The 27,424-nt window shown below is 40.3% G+C and overlaps 1 protein-coding gene across 2 annotated transcripts in view; it reads right to left on the reverse strand.

Annotated features, from left to right (window-relative positions):
* The window catches only part of HEATR3 (HEAT repeat containing 3), a 55,161-nt gene that overhangs the window by 10,970 nt on the left and 16,767 nt on the right, over positions 1–27,424 (reverse strand). The window contains exons 8-15 of one of the 2 annotated variants that reach the window (XM_072827120.1): positions 26,491–26,581; positions 26,221–26,378; positions 25,861–25,943; positions 24,802–24,938; positions 17,905–17,993; positions 12,649–12,792; positions 8,464–8,640; positions 4,352–5,117 (exon numbers count right to left, since the gene is read on the reverse strand). In XM_072827120.1, coding sequence (XP_072683221.1) covers positions 4,995–5,117; positions 8,464–8,640; positions 12,649–12,792; positions 17,905–17,993; positions 24,802–24,938; positions 25,861–25,943; positions 26,221–26,378; positions 26,491–26,581 — 1,002 coding nt within the window. In that variant the 3' untranslated portion in view covers positions 4,352–4,994. Of the gene's footprint in view, positions 1–4,351; positions 5,118–8,463; positions 8,641–12,648; positions 12,793–17,904; positions 17,994–24,801; positions 24,939–25,860; positions 25,944–26,220; positions 26,379–26,490; positions 26,582–27,424 lie in introns of those variants that run through there. The other variant, XM_072827119.1, reaches the window with a different exon arrangement.

Raw genomic sequence — 27,424 nt, forward strand, 5'->3', positions numbered from 1 at the left:
TAATAGATCTATAAATTATTGCTAAAGAAAAAGCCCAAGTTACAGAACACAATGTTCCCATACAGAAACAGTATATTCTTATACATATAAGTGGATATGTCCAGAAAAAGTTCTAAAAGGATACAATATTAATCAGGGATTAAGCAGCAAAAACTCATCATGGCTGTCAAAAAATAGTTTATGAGGCACCTGGGTGGCTCAGTGGTTGAGCATCTGCCTTTGGCTCAGGTCGTGATCCTGGGGTCCTGGGATTGAGTCCTGCATCAGGCTCCTCGCAGGCAGCCTGCTTCTCCCTCTGGCCAAGTCTCTGCCTTTTCTGTGTCTCTCATGAATAAATAAAATTTTAAAAAAAAGTTTATTATAAAGTTCTAGAGTAGGTGACAAAATTGATGACAGGGAAGGAGGTTCTGCAAGTGGACAGGAAATACAGGCACAGGGCACCAGGGACCCAGTACAGCCATAGGAATGGTCTAATAAGAAGCTGTCCCAGAGGGGGGATCCCTGGTGTCTCAGCGGTTTAGCGCCTGCCTTTGGCCCAGGGCGCGATCTTGGAGTCCCGGGATCGAGTCCTGTGTCGGGCTCCCAGTGTGGAGCCCGCTTCTCCTTCTGCCTCTGTCTCTGCCTTTCTCTCTCTCTCTCTCTCTTTATGTCTATCATGAATGAATAAATAAGTAAATCTTAAAAAAAAAAAAAAAAAACTAGATTAAAAAAAAGAAGCTGTCCCAGAAAAGAAGTCACCATTTGGCCACAGGCCTCTTGTTGCCACCATGAATATGTCAACTAACCCTTGAGATGTGTTGGTGCCACAACACTCTAAGTCCTATGGCAGAATCATCCAAAAGACCAAGAATTTCTTTGTAACAGATAATCTATTGGTATCATGGTCTATTTAGAAGAAGACTTAAATCTGAGCAATATTAAGACAGAGACAGTGACAGACATTCTTTTGAAGGGGACAGAATGCATGCAGTAGGTAGATACTAGAAATCCATATTTTATAAAAATAAAATGGAAGAGAAAGGGAGCCTTCTGCTAAAAGTGGATGTTTAAAATACTACAGAGCAATTTTACTATTGTTGCTGAAAATAAAGAATTTTTGGATGTTGCAAAGTGAGTCCCAAAACTGTTCATGTCCTACAATATTGGTTAAATTCAATCAGATACTGATTCATGCAACTTCAAAAAGGCAGGAAACAAGCCTACAACAGAACTGAGTAAACAGGGGACGCCTGGGTAGCTCAGTGGCTGAGCGTCTGCCTTTGGCTCAGGGCATGATCCTGGGGTCCTGGATCGAGTCCCACATAGGGTCCCCTGCATGGAACCTGTGTGTCTCTGCCTCTCTATCTCTCTGAATAAATAAACAAAATCTATTGAAAAAAAAAAGAGAGTATTAAAGAAAAAAAAGAACTGGATAAACAGGACCACTGAAGAGATAAGAATCCTTCCCTATCTTGACAACTCAAAAGGTATTTCTTTGAAAGGCTAAATAAAAGCAAAAGATAAGGGATCCCTGGGTGGCGCAGCGGTTTGGCACCTGCCTTTGGCTCAGGGCGCGATCCTGGAGACTCGGGATCGAATCCCACATCAGGCTCCTGGTGCATGGAGCCTGATTCTCCCCCTGCCTGTGTCTCTGCCTCTCTGTGACTATCGTAAATAAATTTTAAAAATTTAAAAAAAAAAAAAAAAAAAAAAAAAAAAAGCAAAAGATAAAATTGCAAATAAATGTAATTAAATGACTATTTCAAAATAAATTCTATTTTATTTATTTATTTATTTATTAAATTCTATTTTAAAATGAAATGAGCTTCCATCTTAAAGCATCCCCCCCAACGTTAAGAAAATGAAAAGTGAAGCAGTGATTTTCATTTCCTTGGGCAAATATGCCATGGTAGTTGAATACTTAAGAAAGATCTCCTAAAACAAAGGATCTCACATGCGTTCATACTTCAACACTTAAAATAGTACATATTCCTAATGGATTATTCTGGATGATTTACAAAAAAATACACTTTTAAAATAGATTTTCTCCTACAGTCATACACAAAAAAAAGTTTCTATTATACTGTGCTATGAATAATATTCGTATGATCTACTGAGCTATTATGTAAACAGAGCCATAAAGTATATTTAATCTTTTCCTATCTTTGTTGTTTGAAGAGCAAAATTAAATGTAGCAATACAAGCCAAACTATCAATGCCTCAGAATCTAAAATTTCTGGATGGTTCATTTTCTTCTTTTATTTTTAGGGAGGTAGGCAGGGGGAGGGGCGGAGAGAGAGGAAGAGTGAGACTCAAGCAGGCTTCCTGCCCATCCCAGAGCCCAATGCAGGGCCTGATCCCACAGCCCTGAGATCATGATCTGAGTTGAAATCAAGAGTCAGACACTTAAGCCACTGAGCCACCCCGGTGCCCCTGGAGGGCACATTTTCAATGTAAGAACTCACCTTCTACTATTCTATAGGACAATTCTGAATTCAACAACTGCTTTAGAGGCTGCTTAATAAAACAGAAACACACTAGTATCTATTAATTCAACAAATATTTATCAAAAACCAACTAGGTATTAGTCTCTGTGCTAGAACTGGAAATTTTATTCTCCTTGAAAACAATTATATTTTCTAAAAATCTCAAGCAGGCAGAACTCTGAAACTTTTCTTCATTGGAAGACTCTTTCTTTCAAAACCATAAGATACCACTTCACACCTACTGAGAATCACCACTATCAAAAAGACAAGAGATAACAAATTTGGTGAAGATGTAGAGAAAAGAATACCCTTCAGCACTGTTGGTGAGAATGTAAGTTGGTACAGCTACTCATGAAAACAGTACGGACATTCCTCAAAAATTAAAAATAGTACTACCATATGACCCAGCAATTCTGCTTCTGTGTATATATCCCAAGGAAACTAAAACACTATCTCAAAAATATATCTGCATCCCTCATGTTCATTGCAGCATTTATGATAGCCAACATACAGAAACAACCTAAGTGCAAGAGTAAGTAGTGTGTGCGCATAGGAATATTATTCAGCCACAAAGAAGACAGAAGGAAATTCTGCTATTTTTTTTTATTTTTGTTAAGATTTTATTTATTTATTCAGAGAGACAGAGAGAGAGAGAGAGGCAGAGACACAGGCAGAGGGAGAAGCAGGCTCCATGCAGGGAGCCCGACGTGGGACTCGATCCCGGGTCTCCAGGATCACGCCCTGGGCTGCAGGCGGCGCTAAACTGCTGCGCCACTGGGGCTGCCCAAATTCTGCTATTTTTGACAATATGTATGAACCTTGATATGTTATGCTAACTGAAATAAGTTAGAGAAAGTCAAATTGTGTATGATCTCACATGTATGGGGAATCAACAACAACAAAATAAGCTCACATATACAAAGAACATATCGGTGGTTACCCAAGGGGGGCGGGGGATGGCAATATGGGTGAAGAGAGACAAAAGGCACAAACTTTCAGTTATGAGACAAATAACTAAGGGATGTAATACACAGCATGGTAATGACAGTAATATTGTACTGTATGTTTGAAAGTTACTAAGAAGGGATCCCTGGGTGGCGCAGCGGTTTGGCGCCTCCCTTTGGCCCAGGGCGCGATCCTGGAGATCCAGGATCAAATCCCACGTCGGGCTCCAGGTGCATGGAGCCTGCTTCTCCCTCTGCCTGTGTCTCTGCCTCTCTCTCTCACTGTGTGCCTATCATGAATAAATAAAAATTAAAAAAAAAAAAAAAAAAAGAAAGTTACTAAGAGGGCAGCCCGGGTGGTTCAGCAATTTAGCACCGCCTTCAGCCCAGGGCATGATCCTGGAGACCCAGAATTGAGTCCCACGTCGGGCTTCCTGCATGGAAGGGTTTCCTGCTTCTCCTCGGCCTGTGTCTCTGCCTCTGTGTGTGTGTCTCTCATGAATAAATAAATTAAAAAAACAATCTTTGAAAGTTACTAAGAGAGTAAATCTTGAAGGTTTTCATCACAAGAGAAAAACATTTAACTGTGTGAGGTGATGGATGTTAACTAGATGAGAAAGGTAAGCTCTACCCTGGGTACTGGGCCTTTTAACAGGACAACTGAGATCAAGTGTGGAAAATTTTTAGATCTTCAACCACAACTCTTCTGATCAGGCAAATGCATGGTCCAGGGGCCTCCCCTCTCAGACAATGAAGTCCACTGAAATTCCCCCCCTTACTCCAGCTGTCACCCCATTAATGCAAGGACATTGAGAATAATGCTAGAGATTCCTGCTGTAAGTCCCGTTTTTAGTATCTCACATGTAGTCGAAGCAATATCTATTACCAAGCAAATAACTCAGGTATCTGGTATTTTCATAAAGACTTTGTAAGACACAAAGCTTTCAATTAAAAAATTATTTATTAAAAAATATTTCCTAATTCTGATTCCATATCAAATTAGACATGGAGTGATGTTACGAAGCAGTAACTCATCAGCTCCGTTTGTATAGAGGCTGACAATGACCTCATTAATTCCTAAGCATATTCTATTGAATAGTGGAATACAAATGCAACTCATTCACTTCTGCACAAAAGGAAAATATAATTGTTATACTCCATACTAAAGCTTTTATAAAGCTTGTCTTCATAATTTCAGTTAGAGATTTAGCTAATATAAAATGATACTTGCTTAAAAGAATATCCAAGCAATGCTTTGCATTTTCTTTTCCTGCAAAATTCAAGGAAAACATGATTGTTTGGCAGATTCTTTGTTGCTCACGAAGAACCACCTGAGATTACTTTCTGTTTCTACTCTTCCACTCATTGTTTCCAGTGATTAAAACATGCTGGATACATAATTAAGAGAACACTAGAAATGCCACAGAGATCCCAGAGCTTAGGAGTTTCTGACAAGTTTTGAAGTTTTTATAAACTTCAAATTAATGTACAGGATAAAGAGATTTAAAAATGACTTTTAGAAACACACACTCAAAGGAAACACTTTAGTACTCTTTAACATTGAACTGGTCTCTCTTTCAATGGTTCAAGCAGTCAGTCTTTTCTCAACAGTTTCTTGATAAGCGACAAACCTTCTCAAATTCATCTTCACATTGTCGAGAACACACAGCTGATCTGGACTGTATTTACCTCTCCCTTCTTTTCGTATCTGCCAAAAAATCATATGTGAATTGGTATATATTACTAATTTCTTTAGATAAGAAAGCCTTTGATTTGGGGTGTGTTTCTTTTCAGAACAAAGCTGCCAGAATTTGGTGAAAGATCTTCAATTTCCAAGGTAAAAGAATACAGTGTGTGAGCCATAAAGATAAATTAAGATTATACAACTTTTAAAAATGATAGTTACAAGAATGGATGAATTGTAGACTTTAAAAGAATAAGTTTTTGGGGCACCTGGTGGCTCAGTGGTTGAGCGTCTGCCTTTGGCTTTGGCCCGGGGTCCTTGGATCGAGTCCCACATGAGGCTCCCCACAGGGAGTCTGCTTCTCCCTCTGCCTGTGTCCCTGCCTCTCTAGGTCTTTTATGAATAAATAAATAAAATCTTAAAAAAAAAAAAAAAAAAAGAGTAACTTTTATGGTATGTGACCTAGACTTCACCTCTAGTCTAGAGCAGCAATTCTCAAATTTCGGTGTGCAACAGTATCATCCGGAAGGCTTGTTAAAAAACAGATTGGTGGGCCCACCCACTGTTTCCGATTTTCAGTAGGTCTGGAGTTGGGCCTAGGAATTTGTAACAAGTTACCAGGTGATTCTGATGCTGCTAATCACAGGGCAATTCTGGAGAGCCAGGGCTCTTGAGAAGTTCTTTAGTAAAATACATTGTGTATCATGTTGAAATGCAACCTGGGGCTAAATATATACCAGGCAGTCTTTAATGCAATTGTGGCTTCATTCACAGAGGAGCTTCATATGAAAAACTACAGGCTGCCCTTCTGGCTAGCAAAGAAATTTCATTAGGGCTTTATACCTTTGAGAAAAGAAAAACACTTAATTAAACATCATTACCAAAGCAATGCATATTAAGTAGGAAAATCAATCAGAACAGCCCTCCCAGTGGTTAGGGGTTGTTTTGCTAGTTCATAGTTTACATAACTCCTCTCCGTGCATTTGCTTCTGCAGTCTGAAGACTTAACTACATCTGCTTTCCTGCAGCTGCAGGGAAATAGGGGATATTTTCTTCTTACCACGTGGACTCCTTTTTCAGATGTTTCAAGGGCCTGCCTGCACCCTTTAAGAACCCTGTGGATGCCCACCATGTACTGGTATGGAAATACATCTAGGAGATCGTGTTAAGAGAAAACACAAAGTGCAGGGTTGTGAATATATTAGGCTACCTTTTGGAAAAGAAAGGGGGTAAAATACTAATGCACATCTGCCTTTACATGGAGAGATATCACTCAATTTGTTTACTGATGATAAACAGTAAAACCTCTCACTGCTTAAAAAATAGACAAACATGGGTGAAGAGGGTCAAAAGGCACAAACTTCCAAAACTTCCAAAAAAAAAAAAAAAAGGCACAAACTTCCAATTATAAGCTAAGTAAGTCACAGGGATGTAACGTTCAGCATGGCGACTGATTGTAAATTTGGAAGTTACTAGGAGTAGACCTGAAAAGTTCTCATCGCAAGAAAAAAAATGTCCTCCTATGTGTGGTGATGGATTTAACTAAACTTTTTCTGGGAATTATTTCCCAACATGTACATGTATCAAACCATTAAGCTATACACCTAAAACTAATACAATGTTATACATCAATTGTATTTCAATTAAACAAAAAACAAAAAAAACCTATAGGTTTGAACAAACTGTAATTAAGGTAAACTGTTGAAGTTTTTTCCCCAGACTTAAGTTACCTATTGGTGAAACTTAACTCAATAAATGTCAGCCACTAAGATGACATTTTTAAATATAAGATAGCAAAATATGAAAATGTTAAAAACAAACCAACACTGCTGTCCTTAAATCAACACTGACTTTAGACGGGCCTACAATTTAGAATGTACATGGTGTGTGTTGCTAGTTTTCTAAAGAAAACTAGTTCTTATGCCTTAAAAAACTTCAGAAAATTGAAATTACTAGACATACAATCATAGTCTCCTAAAAAGTCATCACAGAGTTCTCTCCTTGAGCAATCAATTCTGTATTAGAAGCTTGTTAGAAGAAAGCAATACACATTGGGGGCACCTGGGTAGCTCAGTCAGTTAAGCTTCTGACTGCTGGTTTCAGCTCAGGTCATAATCTCAGGGTCATGAGATCACCCCGCATCTGGCTCCAAACTCAGCATAGAGTCTGCTTGTCCCTCTCCCTCTGCTTCTCCTACTCTCATTCTCAAAAAAAATTTAACAAAACAAATACATACTGGAAAACAACAGAAGTAAGCTAATTTCTCATCCAAACTTCTATTTTCTTGACAAAGATTTATTTTTTTTTAAAGATTTTATTTATTCATGAGAGAGAGAAAGAAAGAGAGAGAGAGAAGCAGAGACACAGGCAGAGGGAGAAGCAGGCTCCATGCAGGGAGCCCGACATGGGACTCGATCCTGGGTCTCTAGGATCAGGCCCTGGGCTGAATGTGGCACTAAACCACTGAGCCACCCGGGCTGCCCGAGATCCCTCTTGACAAAGATTTAAAAGTAAATGATGCCTGGGTGGCTCAACGGCTTGGCGCCTGCCTTCACTCCAGAGCGTGATCCCGGAGTCCCCGGATCGAGTACTGCATTGAGTTCCCTGCAGGGAGCCTGCTTCTCCCTCTGCCTGTGTCTTTGCCTCTCTCACTCTATCATGAATAAATAAATCTTTAAAAAATAATAATAAATAAATGTATTTATTTGACAGAGAGTAAGAGAGCACAAGCAGGGGAAAAAGGCAGAGGGAGAGGAAGAAGCAGGCTCACTACTGAGCAGGGAGCCTCACACAGGGCTTGATCCCAGGATCCCGGGATCATGAACTGAGCCAAAGGCAGATGCTTAACTGACTGAGCCACCCAGGTGCCCTTGAAAATTACTTTTTGATTCAAAGTTAGCTTTGATGTTTCTAGTGAAACAAAAAATAAATAAAAGGGCAAATGAAGGTAGCTACATTCTTTGATAAAGACCAGCATGGAAGAAAAAAAAAAAAAAAAAAGACCAGCATGGAGCACCAAAGGGAACTATTCCTAACATTAAAATCAAGTTCTAATTTATCACCTATAATGATATAAAAAAAATTTGTATGTACATGAAAGTGCTTTGCAGGTCACAGACTAGACTGCTTCTCCATAAGCACTGTTAGTATTACTGAACTCTTATAGAAAAGGAACCCTGCCCACACCATTTTGGCCCAAGTCACAGTGATTCAACACAAAGGCCTGAGCTCTGACTCAGCCAACAAGCATTCTTCAGTTCCATGGATGAAGCACTCTATGAATCACTGGGAGTGTATGGAGGGAACTGCATATACTCCCTTCTTGGAGGATGGTGAGACCAAAGCATTTCTACACAAAAGAGCTACATACCTTCATTTTGAAGACTGGCTGGAATTCTTTCAGAGCAGATAACAATTTAATTTGAACTGAGGCCCTTTCAGCTTCTTTACCATCTGCAAAAACATCGAAGAGGGCATCCAAGGCTTCTCCTGCCACCACAAGGGAGGGATCTTTGGTGGCAACCTCAAGCAGAAAGCATCCAATGGTCTGGAGTCAATAATACATGCTGTTATTGTCCAGTATTCTAACATCAGTTTCCAAAATAAATACTAACTTTAAATGTGGCAACCGTTCACGCATGGTATCTTAAAATTTAGAAATGCCAGAGACAAATTAAAACTTTGAAAGAATTAAAGACTTCACATATATTTATAAATACACCAAGTATAATATCAACAAGATAAATTAAGTATATTAGAGTTTACATTCCTAAATAATATAAATTAAAATACATAAATGATGATTGGTTTTATGAAAGGTTGGTTTTAGAAATTAAAATTTCCCCTCTATCTCCCTCAAAAAGGCTTTCTCCATGGTGTTAAAATGCAGATATATAGCTGTAACCAAAAAAAAAATATGCTTTTAAAATTAGATAAAAAAATAAAATTGTATGAAAAACACGCTAGGACAATTAAAAATAAAAACATTAAATCTCATTCTGCTTCCCAGTGATGATGTTTAGCACCCATCTATCCTTTTATGATTAGCTAGCTAATGAACAGGTCATTCCCAATCTGCAAGGAACTTTTCAAGGGTAAACTTATTTTGTTTTGGCTGTTCTGCTTCACCCTTTATGTCTTAAGGGTGATGGGCACATCTGGTATTATTGGTGGGAGAGTGGAAATGTTAAGAACAGCAAGTTCAAACTCCAGCTGTGATGTAAATAACAAGCTGGCTCTTAGAAAGTCCATTACCTACTTAATTTTCTTATCTAAATTTAAGTAATCTAGATAACCTCTAGAATAGTATTTAGAGTTAATAAGATGTAATAAATTATGAGGCACACAGTATCACCTATGAAGTAGTTTTATTAAAAAGATTAACCTATTTCTGAATCTAATCTAGCCTTTAGATCTAACTTTCAGTTTGTAGAAAACACAGAGAATAAAGGAACAAAGCTTCACACCACAAGGAAGCAATCAGACAAATCCAGAAGGTTGGATACTGTGAGACAGCCGACCCCAGGAGCTGAGGTAAAAACAGGTGGTAGTAGGGCTGGGCCAGTCAGTACAGCATGTGACTCTTCATCTCAAGATCATGAGATCAAACCCCATGTTGGGTCTAGAGCTTACTTAAAAAAAAAAAAAAGAAAGAAAAAAAGAACAAGTGGTGGGAGGCAGTGCTAGGGTAGTGGTAGGAGAAGTTTCCAGATTGAGGGAAGCTTAGAAGATCCCAAACCAAACATAACATGCAGACTTGATTTAGACCCTGATTTAAACAGACTATCTATAAATAGATGTTTCTGAAACAGCTGGCAACACTTAAGGATAGACCATTCATAAGACATATTAAACAATAGGGGAAAAAAAAAAAAAAAAAAAACAATAGGGGAGGGGCAGCCCGGGTGGCTCAGCGGTTTAGCGCCACCTTCAGACCAGGGTATGATCCTGGAGTCCCACATCAGGCTCCCTGCAGGGAGCCTAGCCTGCTTCTCCCTCTGCCTGTGTCTATGCCTCTCTCTGTGTCTCTCATGGATAAATGAGCATCTTTAAAAAAAAAAAAACAAACAATAGGGGACACCTGGGGGCTTCAGTCAGTTAAGTGTCTGCCTTCAGCTTGGGTCTTGATCTCAGGGTCCTGGGACTGAGACCCTTTGGGCTCCCTGCTCAGGGGGGAGTCTGCTTCTCTCTCTCTTTTGCTCTCTGCTCCCCACTCCCACCCCCCCACTCATGCTCACTCTCTCTCAAATAAGTAAATAAATTCTTAAAAAAAAAAAAACCCACAACATGTTAAACAATGTCAGTTCATTATCTAAGGATAATGGTGATTATGTAAGAAACGGTCCCTATTTTTATTTTATTTTTTTTTTAATTTTATTTATTTATGATAGTCACACAGAGAGAGAGAGAGAGGCAGAGACACAGGCAGAGGGAGAAGCAGGCTCCATGCACCGGGAGCCCGATGTGGGATTCGATCCCGGGTCTCCAGGATCGCGCCCTGGGCCAAAGGCAGGCGCCAAACCCCTGCGCCACCCAGGGATCCCTGGTCCCTATTTTTAAAAAGAGATTTCTTTATTTGAAAGAGAGAGAGAGAGAGGTGTGTGTGTGTGTGGAGGAGAGAGAGAGAGAATCTTCAAGCAGACTCCCTGTTGAGTGTGGCGCCCAAAGCAGGGCTCAATCCCAGGACCCTGAGATGATGACCTGAGTTGAAATCAAGAGTCCAACACTTAACTGAGTCACCTGGGTACCCCAAAATTGTCCCTATTTTTAAGACATGTATAGTGAACCAAAGGGGCAAAAGAACACAATGGCTTTAATATGTTAGCTTTAACTTTAACATACTTCAACATACCCAGCAAAGAAACTATATAGTGCAAATGATAGATTATTAGTGATCGTTAAATATGCTTGACTAGTACACAAAATTCATTGTACTTTCTACTTTTCTTCATGCTCAGAAATGTGACCAAATAAAAATATTTCAAAAATCTCATATTATGCCTGAGAAAAACTTGCTGCTCCTCCTAAGTGAATTTTGGAAATTATAGTCTTGGGGGGGGCAGGAAGTGACTGAACATGCACATGCTCATCTGTATATGTATACATATACATAGCCACACAGCTATATTCCCTCTCACTTATGGGTCTATGTATCAAAAATCCTTAAGAGTCATACAGAAGAAATGGGTAACAGTAGCTGTGTCTTTAGAGTCAAACTAGGGGGGGCTAGAAATTTAGAAATGGTCTTTTATTATATACTCTTTCCTAGTTTTTTCTGAATCTTTTATTATATGTATATATCTTTTCAAAATAAGGTTCTTTAAATTATCAGTCCTTGGGGCCTCTGGGTGGCCCGTCTAGTTTAGTGTCCAATTCTCTTTTTTAAAGATTTATTTACTTTAAAGAGAGAGAGAGAGAGACAGAGCACACAGGGGGAGGCATAGAGGGAGAGGAAGGGAGGGAGAGAAAAGCAGACACTGCACTGAGCCCAACACAGGGAAGTCACAATTTGAGTTGTAATCAAGAGTTAGATGCTCAACCGACTGAGCCACCCAGGCACCCCAAGCGTCCAACTCTTTTATTTTGGCTCAGGTCTTGATCTCAGCGCTATGAGTTCAAGCCCTGTGTCGGGCTCCATGTTGGGCATGGAACCTCCTTAAAAAACAAAAAGAAAACAGTCAATGTTGTAAAGTTTTGAGCAAGTCCTAATATTCAGTTTATTACCCATTAATTAGTAATCAACACTACAGCAATTATTATTAGCACAATGAAGGGTAATTTTACTACCCCTGTCCTTTTGGTTACTAGTGATGCTGTGTCTCTAGCAGTGTAGTTCCTGAGCAACTGTGCTGAGATAAAGTGCTGGAAGCAAATATGCTGAGTTCCTAGGGTACTTGCTGCTTAAAATTTATGGAATATTAGAGTGGACTGTGGTATTATTCAGAATATACTTTAGCCTGTGTGCCAAGACAACTGGTGAGTTGTTCCTTCATCAGGAGGAGAATATAATATCCACACAGTCTCTGCAACAGCAAAGACAGACACCTGGGACAATTCTGAACCTGGCCCTTCACTGAAGACAAATTTATTTCTGACAAAGTATCTCCAGAATAAAGTTATATGGGAAAATGCAACTCATTTCTCAAGTGTCTACCTAATTCATAGAGTTTGATCATTCCAAAGGGCATATTTTAATAATGTACCTTAGTAAGCAACTTCTCAACATGATTTCTTCTCATGATGTTCAGAGAAGTTTTTATTTATTTATTTATTTGTTTGTTTGTTTTGTTTATTTATTTATAAAGATTTTATTTATTTATTCATGAGAAACAGAGAGAGGCAGAGACACAGGCAGAGGGAGAAGCAGGCTCCATGCAGGGAGCCCAATGCAGGACTCGATCTCAGGTCTCCAGGTTCACACCCTGGGCTGAAGGCGGCGCTAAACCGCTGAGCCACCTGAGCTGCCACATAGAAGTTTTTAAAAATCCCATACCAACTGTTACCCTTTCCTGTTTCTAATGATTTAACGTTTCACGTTGGAAGCATATAGTTTTACCTTAAGAGTTTCCAGTGTTCCATCTTCTTTGGCGAGGACGCTGCCTGTGATTCCTAAAATACTAACAACGTTTACTCTAACCCCGGTATTACTACTATGAATGCTGGCTGTGCATAGTGTCATCAGTTGATCAGGAGTCATGCACTGTTGAAAAGGAAGAAGAGAGTATTTATAGTGTTAACCTCGACCAGTTCCAATAGCATGCACAACAGGACAGACAGAATGTAGATGACAGAAAAGTTATGTATCCTAATCATTCCTTAATACAGCTGGTAATCCTGAACCAAGATGAGCCCTGTTCCTGTCACTGTCATTATTCAATCTAACACAGCTATTAGCCCAGAAGAGAGGCTTCATTTCTTATTTCATTTGAAGAAGACTTTCTGGGGGATGCCTGGGTGGGTTAAGCATCTGCCTTCAACTCAGGTCATGACCTCGGGGTCCTGGGATCGAGCCCTATGGTGGGTTCCTTCCTCAGTGGGGAGTCTGCCTCTCTCTCTCCCTCTGCCTCCTCCCCATCCTGCTTGTGCTCTCTCTCTCCTTTTTTAAGGACTGTATTTATTTATTCGTGAGAGACAGAGAGAGAGAGAGAGGCAGAGACACAGGCAGAGGGAGAAGCAGGCTCCATGCAGGGAGCCCGACTTGGGACTCGATCCCGGGTCTCTAGGATCAGGCCCTGGGCTGAAGGCAGATGCTCAACGCTGAGCCACCCAGGCATCCCTGTGCTTGCTCTCTAATAAATAAGATCTTAAAAAAAAAAAAAGACTTTCAGTCGGATGTACACACACTAAAGAGATTCTAATTTCTTTTTAACAATGATCATAAAAAATGTTTTGAAAATATAAGTAGAATCATGTAGCTTTAATAAAACTCGGCTAATCTATACAAGTTAAGAACTTACCCTGAGATGTATATGTTACAGTAAATATGATTGTAAAAACCATTAAATCATAGAGTGCTTCTGCTGTGTAGTGATAATTTTCATTCTAAGCTAATCTGAACACACACGAAGATGCAGGTATCACAAGAGAATTCGAGTATTGTATTGCCAGGCTATTATTACCTGTGAAGAGCAGCACAGTGTGGTGACCAAGGGTTTGGGATCTGACATTCTGGGTTCACATCCTGTCTCCTCTCCTTATCACTCAGCAATCCTGTGTAAGATACTTCCCTCCACTAACATCTCCATTTCCCCATCAGTGTAACACTGGACAGTAGTCATCATGCAGTTGCTATAAGGACTAAATTATGCATATAAAGAACCACTAAATGTTAGGTATTAATATATAAAAATACTCAACAGTTCTAAATCAAACTCATTTCTGAATCATCTGCAGTGCTTCTGCCAAATCTAAAGGTAACAGCTAATATGCCCAGATTTCTTAGGAAATCTTCTAATGAAAACAATCCTACCAACCATGGTATTCTTCACAGCCACAACAAGGCTGCCAGGATGCTAGAGGCACGCTACTTTACTACAGGCCTGAGTCACACATGTAAGCTGCCCAATACGCACAAACCTACACGGCAGAGAAGTGGACAAGGGAGCAGGACAGTTGTACTCCACTCCTAGTGTTGTCACTCAGCACCTCTGGTCCCTGATTTCCTCTCCTTGTAAAGCATTAGAGAGCCAGGATCCTTCTAGTTCTCAAATTTTATGCTCATGTCCAATACACACCCAACCTGAGAATTTATAGTCTCAATATATATGAATGCCCAGAAAATAACTGTGAGCAATTGTCTTTAAATGTCAGACTGATCCCGTTAGCTACTGCTGAAGATCATGAAAAATCAATAAAAATACTTTATATTCCCATAGGCCCTACAGTATAGAGTTTTCTAATTCCCATTTCAAAGAAAATGAGGGTCAAATGTTCTTGAAAAAAATTCTCAAATATGCAAAAAAAAAAAAAAAAAACTTTAAAGACTAAACACTAGACACCAACAGCCCATACTGTACTGACAGTAAAACATGAGAGATAGACTCATTAAACTGTGGACCAAGATAAAGTTTGAGGAGCACTGCTCTAGGGTGTGGCCATGGAATGACTAAGGGAAGGAGGGAAGAGCAGACCTCTGGACAAAGCAAGGTCCAAGAACTTCGAAGCCAGGTGACTAAGGGGAGCATCATGTGGAACTCGAAGTCACCCAGAATCATGACAGGACTAGCCAAGAGTAATAAAGCCCAATAGCCAGAATCTTGAAGGACAAAGGGTGCCCAAGGCAAGGTGAATGGCTAATGACCAAGAGAAGTGGGTAGTATGGTCTAATGACACATTAATCAAAATTTTGATTAAGATTTTAGAAACGAAGAAGCAAGGATGGTTTAGCACATTGGTTCCCAAATGTAGTGTGCATGCCAGTCACCAGGAGAACTTGTTAAAATATAGATCACTGGTCCCCTCCTCAAAGTTTCTGCTACAGTGGACTGTGGGCAAGGCCCTAGGATTTGCCTTTATACACAAAGAAGAAAAAGACCACCAACCCAAGAGCAAAACTGGCAAAAGACAGGAACAGTAACAGTTACAGAAATAAAATGCAAAGGCTCTTAAAGCACATACAGACATCCAGTCTCATCGTCATAAGAGAAATGCAAATTAAAATTGAGATAAAATTTCTCACCTATCAAACTGGTATAAATCCAACATCCTGACAACATAACTCTGTTGGTAAGGCTACAGCAAAACAGGCACTCTCAAGCACTGCTGGAGGAAATTCAAAATGCCTCAAATTCTAAGGAGGGGACTACAGCAATAATTAGCAAAATCACCAATCCATCTATTCTCCAAATCAGCAAGCCCACTTCTGGGAATCTATCCTGAAGACACAATGGCAAAAACATAAAATAACATCTGCAAAAAAGGCTATTCACTGCAGTTCCATTTGTAATAGCAAAGGACTGGAAATGAGAACCCCATCAACAGCAGACAGGTTGAATGAGTAAGGAACACCTACACAATGGAGTAACAGAACATGAAGCTGTAAAAAAGAAATGAGGAAGATATCGGTTTAGTATGATGATTAATAAGGGGGAAAAGCAGGGCAAGGTGCAGAAACACTACTTTAAGCAAAAAGGGTGAAATACACATGCCTACATATTTGCTTATGTTCTCAAAATAAGAACAATGGAATGATAAACCCAAAAAGGAGTTACTCAAAAGAACAGGGCAAAGGGACAGAAGCTAGACTAAATATAAATAAATAAGTTGTGGTAAAACATACATAATGTAAAACTTGCCATCTTACCCTTAAAAAAAAATATTGTATTTATTTACTCATGAGAGACACAGAGAGAGTCAGAGATATAGGCAGAAGGAAAGCAGGCTCCCTGTGGGGAGCCCAATGTGGCAGGACCCCTGATTACGCCCTGAGCTGAAGGCAGACGCTCAATCACAGAGCCACCCAGGCATCCCCCATTTTAACCTTTTTTAAAAAAGATTGACTGATTGATTTTTAAAGTGAGTGAATGCAGGAGCGGGGGGGGGGGGGGGGGGGGGGGGGGGGGGGAGGGCAAAGGGAGAGGGAGAAGCAGACTCCCCGCTAAGTAGGGAGCCTGACTCAGGGAGTGATCCCAGGATCCCGGGATTATGACCTGAGCTGAAGGCAGACACTTAACTGACTGAGCCACCTAGGCTCCCCAAATCCACTAATTAATCTTAACATCACAAATTTATGAAAATATATAATTTGTGATGTAAAAGTAGAAAATATATATAGCAGTATGAATTATTCTTGCCAAAAAATTTGATCCTGAATCTAATTAAGACTCTAGACTTAGCTCCCAGTTTATAGAATGTATGGACAATAGAGGAACACGACAACAATACTATCCTGAGAAACCGGCCAAATCTCATAATGGGAAAAACTACAGGACAAATGACAGCTTCTTTAATGAATAAATAATATAGAGAAGGGGGGTTGGTATGGGAAATGTTTTAAATTAAAAGATTTAAGAATCTGTAAATATACTAAAAGCCAATGAATTGTACATTTTAAATGGGTGAAGTGTATGGTTGGTAAGTGAATTAAATCTCACTAAAGCCATTAAAAAAAAATTTTTTTTTTTTTGAAACCAAAGTATCAAAGCAATGTGTGGATCTTCTTTGGATTCTGATTCGAACAAACCAAATAAAAAGACATTTTTGTGACAATCAGAAAACTGAACTCAGGCTGCATATCAACTGATAATTAAGCAATGTCTGTTGATTTGGGGGTAACAGTACTTCTGATTAAGTTTTTTAGAAGTCCATTTTCTGTCACAGACACATAACGAAGCAGTAATAAAATATTTATGGTGAAGTAACATGACTGGCTTTAAAGTCATCTAGGGAACAAAAACAAAAGTATAAGGGAGATGAAGGGAACAAGAATGCCAGGATGTTTGCCAAAAAAAAAAAAAAAAGAATGCAGATGCCAGGACGCTGCCAACTCACTGACACTTGTGGTTCATCATACTACTAGCTCTGGTTTTAGAGATATCTGAAAATTTCCTTAATAAAAAGAAAAGAGGGCAGCCCTTATGGCTTAGCGTTTAGCGCCATCTTAGCCCAGGGCGTGATCCTGGAAACCCGGGATGGAGTCCCACGTCGGCTTTCTCCATGGAACCTGCTTCTCCCTCTGCCTGTGTCTCTGCCTCTCTCTTTGTGTGTGTCTCCATGAATAAATAAATAAAATCTTAAAAAATAATAAATAAAAAGAAAAGAATAAAAGTGGGAAACCAGGGCAGCCTGTGTGGCTCAGCGGTTTAGTGCCTTCAGCCCAAGGACCTGATCCTGGAGACCGGGGATCGAGTCCCATTTTGGGCTCCCTGCATGGAGCCTACTTCTCCCTCTGCCTGTGTCTCTACCTCTCTCTTTCTGTCTCTCATGAATAAATTTTTTTTAAAAAAAAAGTGGAAAACCACCCATCACATAGAGATGCTGAGGGATCACTGTGGAATCAGTGGGCATGCTTGAAAATTTCTGTAAAATGTTACAGAAAAAGACAAATGACACTCAGAGAGAATACTTCTAACAGACATGTCAACTATATCACATCAATAAAAAAAACAAACCTGTGTGTGTGCTGGTGATGGTGGTGGGAAGAAGCAAAATATTTTACGTTTTGTTTTAAGCATTTTTGCTTTCTTTTTACAAGGATCATATATTACTCTTGTAAGAAAAATAAACACTTTTAAAAAAACAGTTAAATAATGAATTTTGCCTCCATAATACAGAATCTTTGCAAGTTTCACATAAAAATTCTTAAAAATCTTACCTGAGAAATGTTGTTGGAGGCCATAGTTTGCAAGAGGGCCCTCAAGGCACTACTTATGGCTTCTAGAAAGTCAACATGCTTAGCAAAATCTAAAACACAAAAATGAAATATAAATTTGTCTTCCTCTATGCTAAGTTATTTTGTAGAAAAAGATACGGAATCAAAACACAGCCTGTTAAATATTAATACATGCTATTCTAATTAAAACATTTTTTAAAAGATATTATCATTTATTTATTTATGAGAGACACAGAGAGAGAGAAAGAGAGAGGCAGAGACACAGGCAGAGAGAGAAGCAGGTTCCCTGCGGGGAGGCCGACATGGGACTCGATCCCGGGACTCCAGGATCACGCCCTGGGCTGAAGGCAGGTGCTAAACTGCTGAACCACCCAGGGATCCCCTAATTAAAACATTTTTGACATTAAGCCCAAACTTCTAGTCAACAGCCCCCTGTGGACTGTATATGTAAGTTTGAAAAGACATCCACAATTGAAATAACCCTAACAAGGGCACATTCTACAGACAGTCCTCGCCTTTCCGATGCTGGATTTTCATTTAACTGGCTTTTTAGCATGGGATACACCTGAGGTAGCTTCATAGACAGAATTCAGCTTTTCACAGATTGCCATCATGGTACTGGGCACACCTCCCATGGAGATGTCTCCCAAATCAGACTGCTTCCTCAACAACCCAAACCCACTGCCTAGGCAAGAGCTGTTGCTTGCATAGGGCTGGACCACTATACCTCCATGGTTTCAGTCTTCTATAGTTTTTACTGACCCAACTTCCCCTTCCCATTCCTGCTCATTTTTAGTGTTTTCTTTCTTACCCCTGAGGTGGGAAGGGAAAGCGATGAACTTGCTGTGGTAGATTATACTGTCCAAAAATAACCACAACAGTCTACTTCCCTCACCCCTTGAATTTGGGGGGACTTTGTGACATCAACCAACAGGACACATGAACATGACAGGCTAGGTCATGGAAAGACAACATGACTTGCACCTGACTCACATATATTTGCTCTCTTCTCTTTCTCAACTCTTGCCTTTGGAACTCAGCCACCATGTTATAAGGAAGCCTAGGTCACATGGCGAGGTCACTTGATCTGGTTGACAGCGCCTGTGAACCACCCATCAACATGGGACTGAAGAAGACTTCAGACAGTTCTGGCTTCTTGTTTTCCAGCAGAAGCCCTAGGCTAGAGGTTTCTCAACCCTGCCACTATGGACATTTTGGACCAGACAATTCTTTGGGATCCCCTGTACACTGTAGGATATTTAGCAGCATTCCTGGCTTCTACCCCCTAGGTAACAGTAACAACCCCCAAGTTGTAACAAGAAAAAATGCCTCCAGACATGGCCAAATATGCTGTGGGGGAGGAGGATACGGGGTGTGTGTGTGTGTGTGTGTGTGTGTGTGTGTGTGTGTAGGGGGCTGCTCCTAGTTGAGAACCCCTAGCCTAAACATTGTGGAGTAGAGACAAACCATCTCCACTGTGCACCGTCTAAATTCCTGACCTATAGAAACCATGAGAAAAACCATTATTGTTGTTTTAAGCCACAAAGTTTAGGGATGGGATAGATACCTTGGCTTTCTGCCCTCTAGTGCCTGGGGCCCTATAATTATTCCAATACCCCTTTTGGGGCTGCCTACCTGAGCATGATGTAGCTTCTGCACACACCTGAATCAAAGCTTATTATATTTTTTTGCCTCTCATGATCATATATACATTATGTACTGAAGTAGGGAATGCCCGTAAATCTTATAGAACAGATACTAGCATAGCCTTAGGATCAGACAGACCTGGGATGGAATCCTGCCTCTGACGTTGTATGACCTCTCCTTCTGGCCTCGGCTCAAACGTCACCTTCTCAGAGAGCCCTTTCCACCGAACCCATCTCCTTTTATTTTCTTCCTAGATGAAATTACATTGTATCTTTGTCTGAGATTGTAAGCTCCATGAGCATCATGATCTTGCCTAGCTCATTTACCCCCATATCCCTTGGACCTAGAATGGTACACGGCGTAGAGTGTTCAAGAAGTATGTGTTAAAGCAATAAGTGCCCCAAAGGAGTTCCTCAAATCAGCTTCCTTATCAGAAAGGTGGGGTAATAATATCTTGCTCATAAAGCCTAGTACCCAAAAGCCACTCAAAAATTGGTGTGAAGTTGTTGCTACTAAAATTCAAAAAGTCACCATCGCTCTAGCAAGTAGGTTATATTTGAATTTGATGAGAACTATTAAGCATAGCCCTAGAAATTCACCAACTGCACATAAACCAACAAAACTATATCATGAAGAAATAACTCAATATGAACTAGAACACATTCAGAAACAATTCTTTTTGTCTTGCATTCTTAGAAAAGTAACCATTACCTTAGATTCAAAACCCTAATCTAAACCACGTTACTGTTTTATATTATGTGTAATTCATACTCTACCTAAATTAAGGAAAATATGCGGGTAATTTTTATCGAATTCACATTTCTAGTCATGTATCCAAATCTGGGAAAGAAACTTCAAATTATGCTGCCTTTCTGACAAATTCTCAGAAGGTCAACCCATGTGGTATTGTTGAAGAAATTAATATCAACAGAAGTTAAGCAAAAGAAGGTGGGCGAAAATATCTTTCCCCTCAACAACTTTGTACAGCATTTAAGAATTGCTGCACATGTAAAAGCAGGTAGGTAGCCAACTCATAGGTAATCAAACAGCAAATTTTTATTTAAGTGACTTTCTCGGGTTGATTTTCCATATCCTAGAAGAGAACAGGAAACATCCCAGAATGGGTGCTACTATCATTCTAATTGTAATGAAAAGAGCTTTCTACTTCCCCAAATGTGGGAAAACAGGGAACCCTAAATGATTATGGAACCCAAGTAATGGAACAAATGATAGACTGACCCAATCTGAAAACAAAACACTGCTATAATTTTTTTTAAAGATTTTATTTATTTATTCACGAGAGACACAGAGAGAGGCAGAGACATAGGCAGAGGGAGAAGTAGGCTTCCTGCAGGGAGCCCTATGTGGGACTCGATCCTGGGACTCCAGGATCATGCCCTGAGCTGAAGGCAGATGCTCAACCACTGAGCCACCCAGGCATCCCTAAAATTTTCTTGATGTTCTGAAGATTAATGGTCTTTAACAAAGGAGACAAAGGTATTAACATACTGAATGCAAGGACCAGAATCTGATTCACTGACAATGTTCTCTCCTTTTATCTCTGATGTCAGCCACAGGGTGTAAGTATCACAAATTTTGTAACTTTTCACAACTGTACTTTAGCATTAAAAATAAAGCAAGTTAGGCAGAGTTGTATGATCCTCATACACTTAATGTTCAAACATGGTAACAAAAAGTTAGAGAAATTTGACCCCATCTTCCCCAGAAAATTCTCCAGTAACAGTTCACACCATCCACACAAAACCCACAAGATTACGTTATTTAATAAATCTCAATGTTTCAAAGGAACTTTAGCATACCATCTCTCAATATAAGCAATTATCCTTTATCAAAAATTTCAATCTGATAAGAAAAGGTTATGTCAACAATACCTATGAACTTGGAATTTACTTAAAGTGTTTAATTATATTTTCCCACAATTCAGAGACTTTCCATTATTTCTCCAAGGCTAAGCTGGGTATCGTTTTCCTGTGATCTTCCAGGTAATAAATGTGCAAGCATCAGTAACCACAAATAGCTAGCTGAAAGGGGAGAAACATACCCAAGTGTTTTCTGTACAGCAGTGGGACAAAATATGTGAGCTTTACTTCAAGTGAAATGAACTCTAATTGTTGGGGTGGAGATGGAGCTTCTGGTATCTTGACTGGAGCTCCCCACTGAGCAGGAAAATGGCAGTTTGTTCTGCCAGTAGGGCAGACAGAATTCCCTCAGGGTAGGCAGGTCTTGGAAGTAATGATAGGCTAGGCTTGCTCCCCTGGGGGCCTGGCTATGTACAACCCCATTTGGCCCAGTTCCCAGCAGGGAGAGCCCATGTGAAGGGGTGAATGGGAGTGGCCCTGAGCAAGAGTAGCCCTCCTCGTCCTCTACCATGGGATATTGGGCTGTGCTGGTGGGAGCCAGAATGTCAGCAAAAGTCAGATAGAACATCTTCTTTCCCATGTCCCCTGCCCCCCATGCCATCCAGATCTCTGCCTGGTTTATATGGCTGGGGGACCAATGAAAAGATAGTTATCAGGCCAGCTCACACCAAGTCAGCTCTGTAGCCAAAGCGTGCCCAGTCTTGCCTGTATCCTGTCTTAGGTGTGGCTGGGCACAGTCTTCTCATGATCACACCAGCTAAAGAATGCACAGCCTGAGATCAATGGAAAACTACATCTGCTGACAAATGCTAGAAGGTCAGTAGAGACAGAATAACTATGTATGGGCGTCTGAATCTTTACTTAATTTTTAAAAACTGACCTAGAACTTTTTTTTTTTAAGAATCTCAGTATTCGGGATCCCTGGGTGGCGCAGCGGTTTAGCGCCTGCCTTTGGCCCAGGGTGCGATCCTGGAGACCCAGGATCGAATCCCACGTCGGGCTCCCAGTGCATGGAGCCTGCTTCTCCCTCTGCCTATGTCTCTGCCTCTCTCTCTCTCTCTCTCTGTGTGACTATCATAAATAAATAAAAAAATTAAAAAAAAAAAAAAAAGAATCTCAGTATTCTGACTGACTTATTTATTTGAGAGAAAGAGAGACAGAGAAAGCACAAGCAGTGGGTAGAGAAGCAGGCTCCCCACTGAGCAGGGAGCCTGACATGGGGGCTCCATCCCAGGACACTGGGATCAGGACCCGAACAAAGGTAGATGCTTAATCTACTGAGCCACCCAGGCACCCCTGATCTAGAACTTCTAAAACATGCACTATTAAATGCACAGCACCTTGTATTAACTTGATAGAGTGCAAAGTAGGGGCTCCTGGGTGCTCTGCTCAGCAGTGAGCCTGCATCTCCTTCTCCCTCTGCCCCTCCCCCCTGCTCAAGCTCACACTCTCAAATAAATAAAATCTTAAAAAAAAAAAAAGATTTCTAGAAGAACTAGGGAGTGGGGCAGCTGGCTGACTGGCTCAGATGGAGGAGCATGTGACTCTTAATCTCAGGGTCACTGAGTCTGAGCCCCACACTGGGTGTAGAGATTACTTAAAAACAAAAAAACTTAAAAAAAAAAACTGGGGAGGAACTCTTAAATGAATATCTATATAAAAGCTTATATTTAGTCAAAAATGGCCATATTTTGATCTTTTAAGAGTTTCAACTTTTTTTTTTTAGTTTTATTTATGTAAGTAATCTCTACTTCCAATGTGGGGCTCAAACTCATGACCCTGAGATCAAGAGTCACATACTCCTCCATCTGAGCCAGCCAGGTGTCAACTTAAGAGCTTCAACTCTTGACTTAATGTTGTATCTGAGAAGAGGATAAGTTTAATAAATAGTTTACAATGAGGTATATGAATACTACACTGAATGTAACACAGTTAAGTTATAGCCTATTTGGTGGTTAAATTTTAAAATTAGTGCAGAAAGCAAATATTAAATATCTTCAAATTTACCCTCAAAAACTCCCTAGACACTCTGAAATTGGGGAGCTGAGAGCAACCAATTCTTATCTCTCAATTACCCTCGATGCAGACATGCAATGCTGGGACGTAATGTGGAGAATTCTCTTTTACTACATAAAATACTATTTTTCCCCTCCCTCTCAGTTTTTCTTCTTTAGTTTGGTTTGAATTGCTATAGTTTGATGTGGCCAAGTCAAATGAGATTCTATTACCACAAACTATGAGAATCTGTTAGAGTAGCACTCATTAACACTTGTACAGCCAGGCCATTTAGAAAGAATAGTTACCTATGTATGCTATCTCTCTAGGTTTCTGTGTACAAATGAAAGTAATTCATATTAGAGAGATCGTGGTAACACCTTTTACCAAGCAAAGGTGTTTAAAGAAAGAAACATATTAGGAAAAAGCAGAGTACAGTACTCTGTCTAGTAGTCTACAATTTGACTTAAGAACACACATACAGGGATGCCTGGGTGGCTCAATCGGCTAAGTGTCTTGCCTTCAGCTCAGGTCATGACCCAGGGTCCTGGGATTAAGTCTCGCATCAGCCTCCCTGTTCTACAGGGAACCTGCCTGCACCTCCCTCTCCCTTTGTCTCACATGAATAAATAAATAAAATCTTAAAAAAAAAAAAACAAAAAAAAACTCAGGGACGCCTGGGTGGCTCAGCCGTTGAGCCTCTGCCTTCGGCTCAGGGTGTGATCCTGGAGTCCCAGGATTGAGTACCGCATCCGGCTCCCTGCATGGAGCCTGTTTCTCCCTCTGCCTATGTCTCTGCCTCTCTCTCTCTGTGTCTCTCATGGATAAATAAATAAAATCTTAAAAAAAAACAAAACTCAGATACATATTTTTATATAGAGAATCTCTCTGGAAGAACATGCAAGAAACTGGTAACAGTGACTGACTCTGGGAGAGAACTGGATGGTATGAGAAAAAGGAGAGAGGCTTTCTGCTTTACATCCTCTAATAACTTGTGAATTCTGTAATACATCTATGGATTATCCAAATGTAAATCAAATAGTTTTATTTTAAGAAGCAAAAGACTAGAGAATTAACCAAATATCTAATATTTATGATATTATGATATTTGTGATTCAGCCTTATTGGCCTGACATAATGCAATTTTAATAAAAAATAAAAGTATAGCCCATAAACTACCTTACATATATTGTTTGGACTCTATGCCACTGGCAACTATAAATATGACTCTTCCTGCTTGGGAAAGGTTTCTGCAGGTTGGATGACAAACACGGCAAAATGCCAAAGTCCAAGTTCCTGGGCCTTCAAAATTCTGCTTGATCCAAATAGTCTTTCACAATGAGTCCTAAATATTTACCTGGCTGAGAAAAAAGCAGCTGTGACAGATGTTGTGCAAGTGTCTGAAGGGCTGCAGGGCCCCCAAGATGGTCCACATCCAGGAGGGAGACAAGACTCTGGAGACACACGAGGGCTCTGCACTGAATAGTGTTCATTCTGGAAAGGAAGTGGAAAGAATGCGATGTTTCTCTAACAGTATTCCAACAGAATTCAGTATTTGTTTTTAACCTAAGCTTTGGGCTCTGACTGGAAATACCTGTACGCAGGTGTATGGCTATAACAAAGAATCTTAAGGTAAACTGATTATCTCCCTAATCAAATTGCTTGAGCACTCAGGGCCTGAGGCACAACTCACTTATGAGTCATAAGGAATCTGCTTCAGAAAAATTTTTACGCATGGCAGCATTGGCAAAACGACTTTGAGTTGTGAAATAGGACACACATAAAGTGCTCAAAGCATATACAGAATTTAACAGTTTATAAAGCAAACATGGCGCCCCTAGAAAATAAACACTGCTAAAAAAAAAAATCATAAACACTGCTCAGCACCCTCGCAGTACACATACCCCTTCCCTGTCTCGTCCTGCCTCTCTGACCCCTAAAGGCTACCACTATCCTGACTTTTATGGTAAACATTTCCCTGTTCTTTATAGGTTTACCACCTAGTATGTGTCCTGAAACAAAATACTGCTGCCAGTTACTGAACTCTGTAAAAAAGGAATCTCAGTGTATATATTCTTTTGTACACCTTGCTTTCTTTTTCTTGTCAACCTTCTAGTTCAGGTTGTTTTTGTTTGTTTTTACTGCTTTTAGGTATTCTACTGTGTGATTACGTCAAAATTTACCTTTCCATTCTGCCACTGATGGGCACTGAAGTTGTTTCCAGGTTGGGACAACTGGAAACACACTGCTATGCACATTCTCATGGCTTAGAGCTTATAGGCACACATTTTTCTAGGGAATATACACAGGAATAGAACTCTTGGATCTGGGGGGAGTCAGTATCTTTTAGTTAGTGGTCCATCATTTCATGTAATAACATAATGACAAACAGTTTTGAAAACAGAAAAGTTCTTACTTTCTAACCAAAGATTTCCAAGTGGGACTCCTAGAACATAAGTCAACTGCAGTGCTGTTTGGAAAGGCAGTTTTCTCAAAAATCTAGATTTAAGAAAGGCAGTAAAGCAAAGGTTAAAAGAGTAGCGTCGTTTTCTACATGATCCCTTTATCAAGTCCCAACATATTACCTCTCAATGAAATGGTTAGGCTTGGGAAGGATCTACTTTTCAGCATACTCCCACTACTGTTAGTTCTAACTTGTTGTTTACCAATTACCTACAGTCTGGAAGTGAGAGTAAATCTCTTTTGCATACATGGCGAATAGTTCTCTTAAGCCCTTCCCATGCTCCAGTATGAGGCTAGACTTGAAACAGACTACCTTCTTTGGGATGAGGTAGTTGGTGAAAGCAGTGTGAACCTCATGGGAGAGGCAGAGGGGAGACAGCAGCTGCCCACCGCACTCACTGAAGGAATTCTCCATAAATGCATCGCTCTCATCACTGCTAGAAAGCTCTTCCCACTCATCATCGGAGGGATCTGGGAAGAGTGCAAACCACATATAACTGAATATTTTTAAAAATCCTCATGGAAGCTCCCCTTTCAGCCCAGGGGGAGAATGTCTAAACGTAAACGTAAACTGGTCACAAACCTTCACTGCAGCACATGTTGACAATAATTTCCAGAGCAGTCTGCTGAGCCGTCAATAATGCTATGCTCTCTCTCAGTTCCTTGTCAGTGGGCTAAAAAATAAATAAATCAATAAATCAAACAACCAACTATCAATGTTTGGGAAAATATTATCACATGAATGTCCTTAGAGCCTACTACATGATTTTTACCCTTGGAATAGAGTGCATGGGGGATGGGGTAGCCAGAAGAAAAGTCATAATGTGTTGAAGTACAAACAAGCATTATGACTCCTCTTGGCACTGTGCAGCAGGCCACTCTTAACTGGGCTTCTATCTATCTACACGGTTATCCTCTAAGCGTTGCATAGTTAGCTGGGGAGAAGAGATAAATACTCAGGAATTGTGAACTGAAATTACCCTGAAACTTAATCTAATTTGTTAAGAAGTAGCTCAGCACACTAAGATTAAAACAAGAGCTCATTTCAGAGACTAGGCACTTATACACAACACTAACTTTTTTTTTTTTAATATTTTATTTATTTATTCATGACAGAGAGAGAAAGGCAGAGACACAGGCAGAGGGAGAAGCAGGCTCCATGCAGGGAGCCCGATGTGGGACTCGATCCCGGGTCTCCAGTATCACACCCCGGGGCTGAAGACGGCACTAAACCACTGGGCCACCGGGGCTGCTCTAACACTAACTTTTAGATGCTTAGACATCTTCTTGGAAAAGACTGCATTAACAAGAACTACTAACAAGCCCTTATATGACTAACAAGGCTTGGCTAAGGTGTAGACAGGCTTGCTTCCTGGCTTTCTCTGAAGCCAGCAATAAACCATTTATTTGGGCACCTGGGTGGCTCGGTGATTGAGCGTCTGCCTCTGGCTCAGGTCGTGATCCCAGGGTCCTGGGATCAAGTGCTGCATCAGGATCCCTGTGGGAAACCTGCTTCT

This window comes from Canis lupus, chromosome 5 (genome assembly GCF_048164855.1).
Source record: "Canis lupus baileyi chromosome 5, mCanLup2.hap1, whole genome shotgun sequence".
Taxonomy (NCBI): Eukaryota; Metazoa; Chordata; class Mammalia; order Carnivora; family Canidae; genus Canis; species Canis lupus.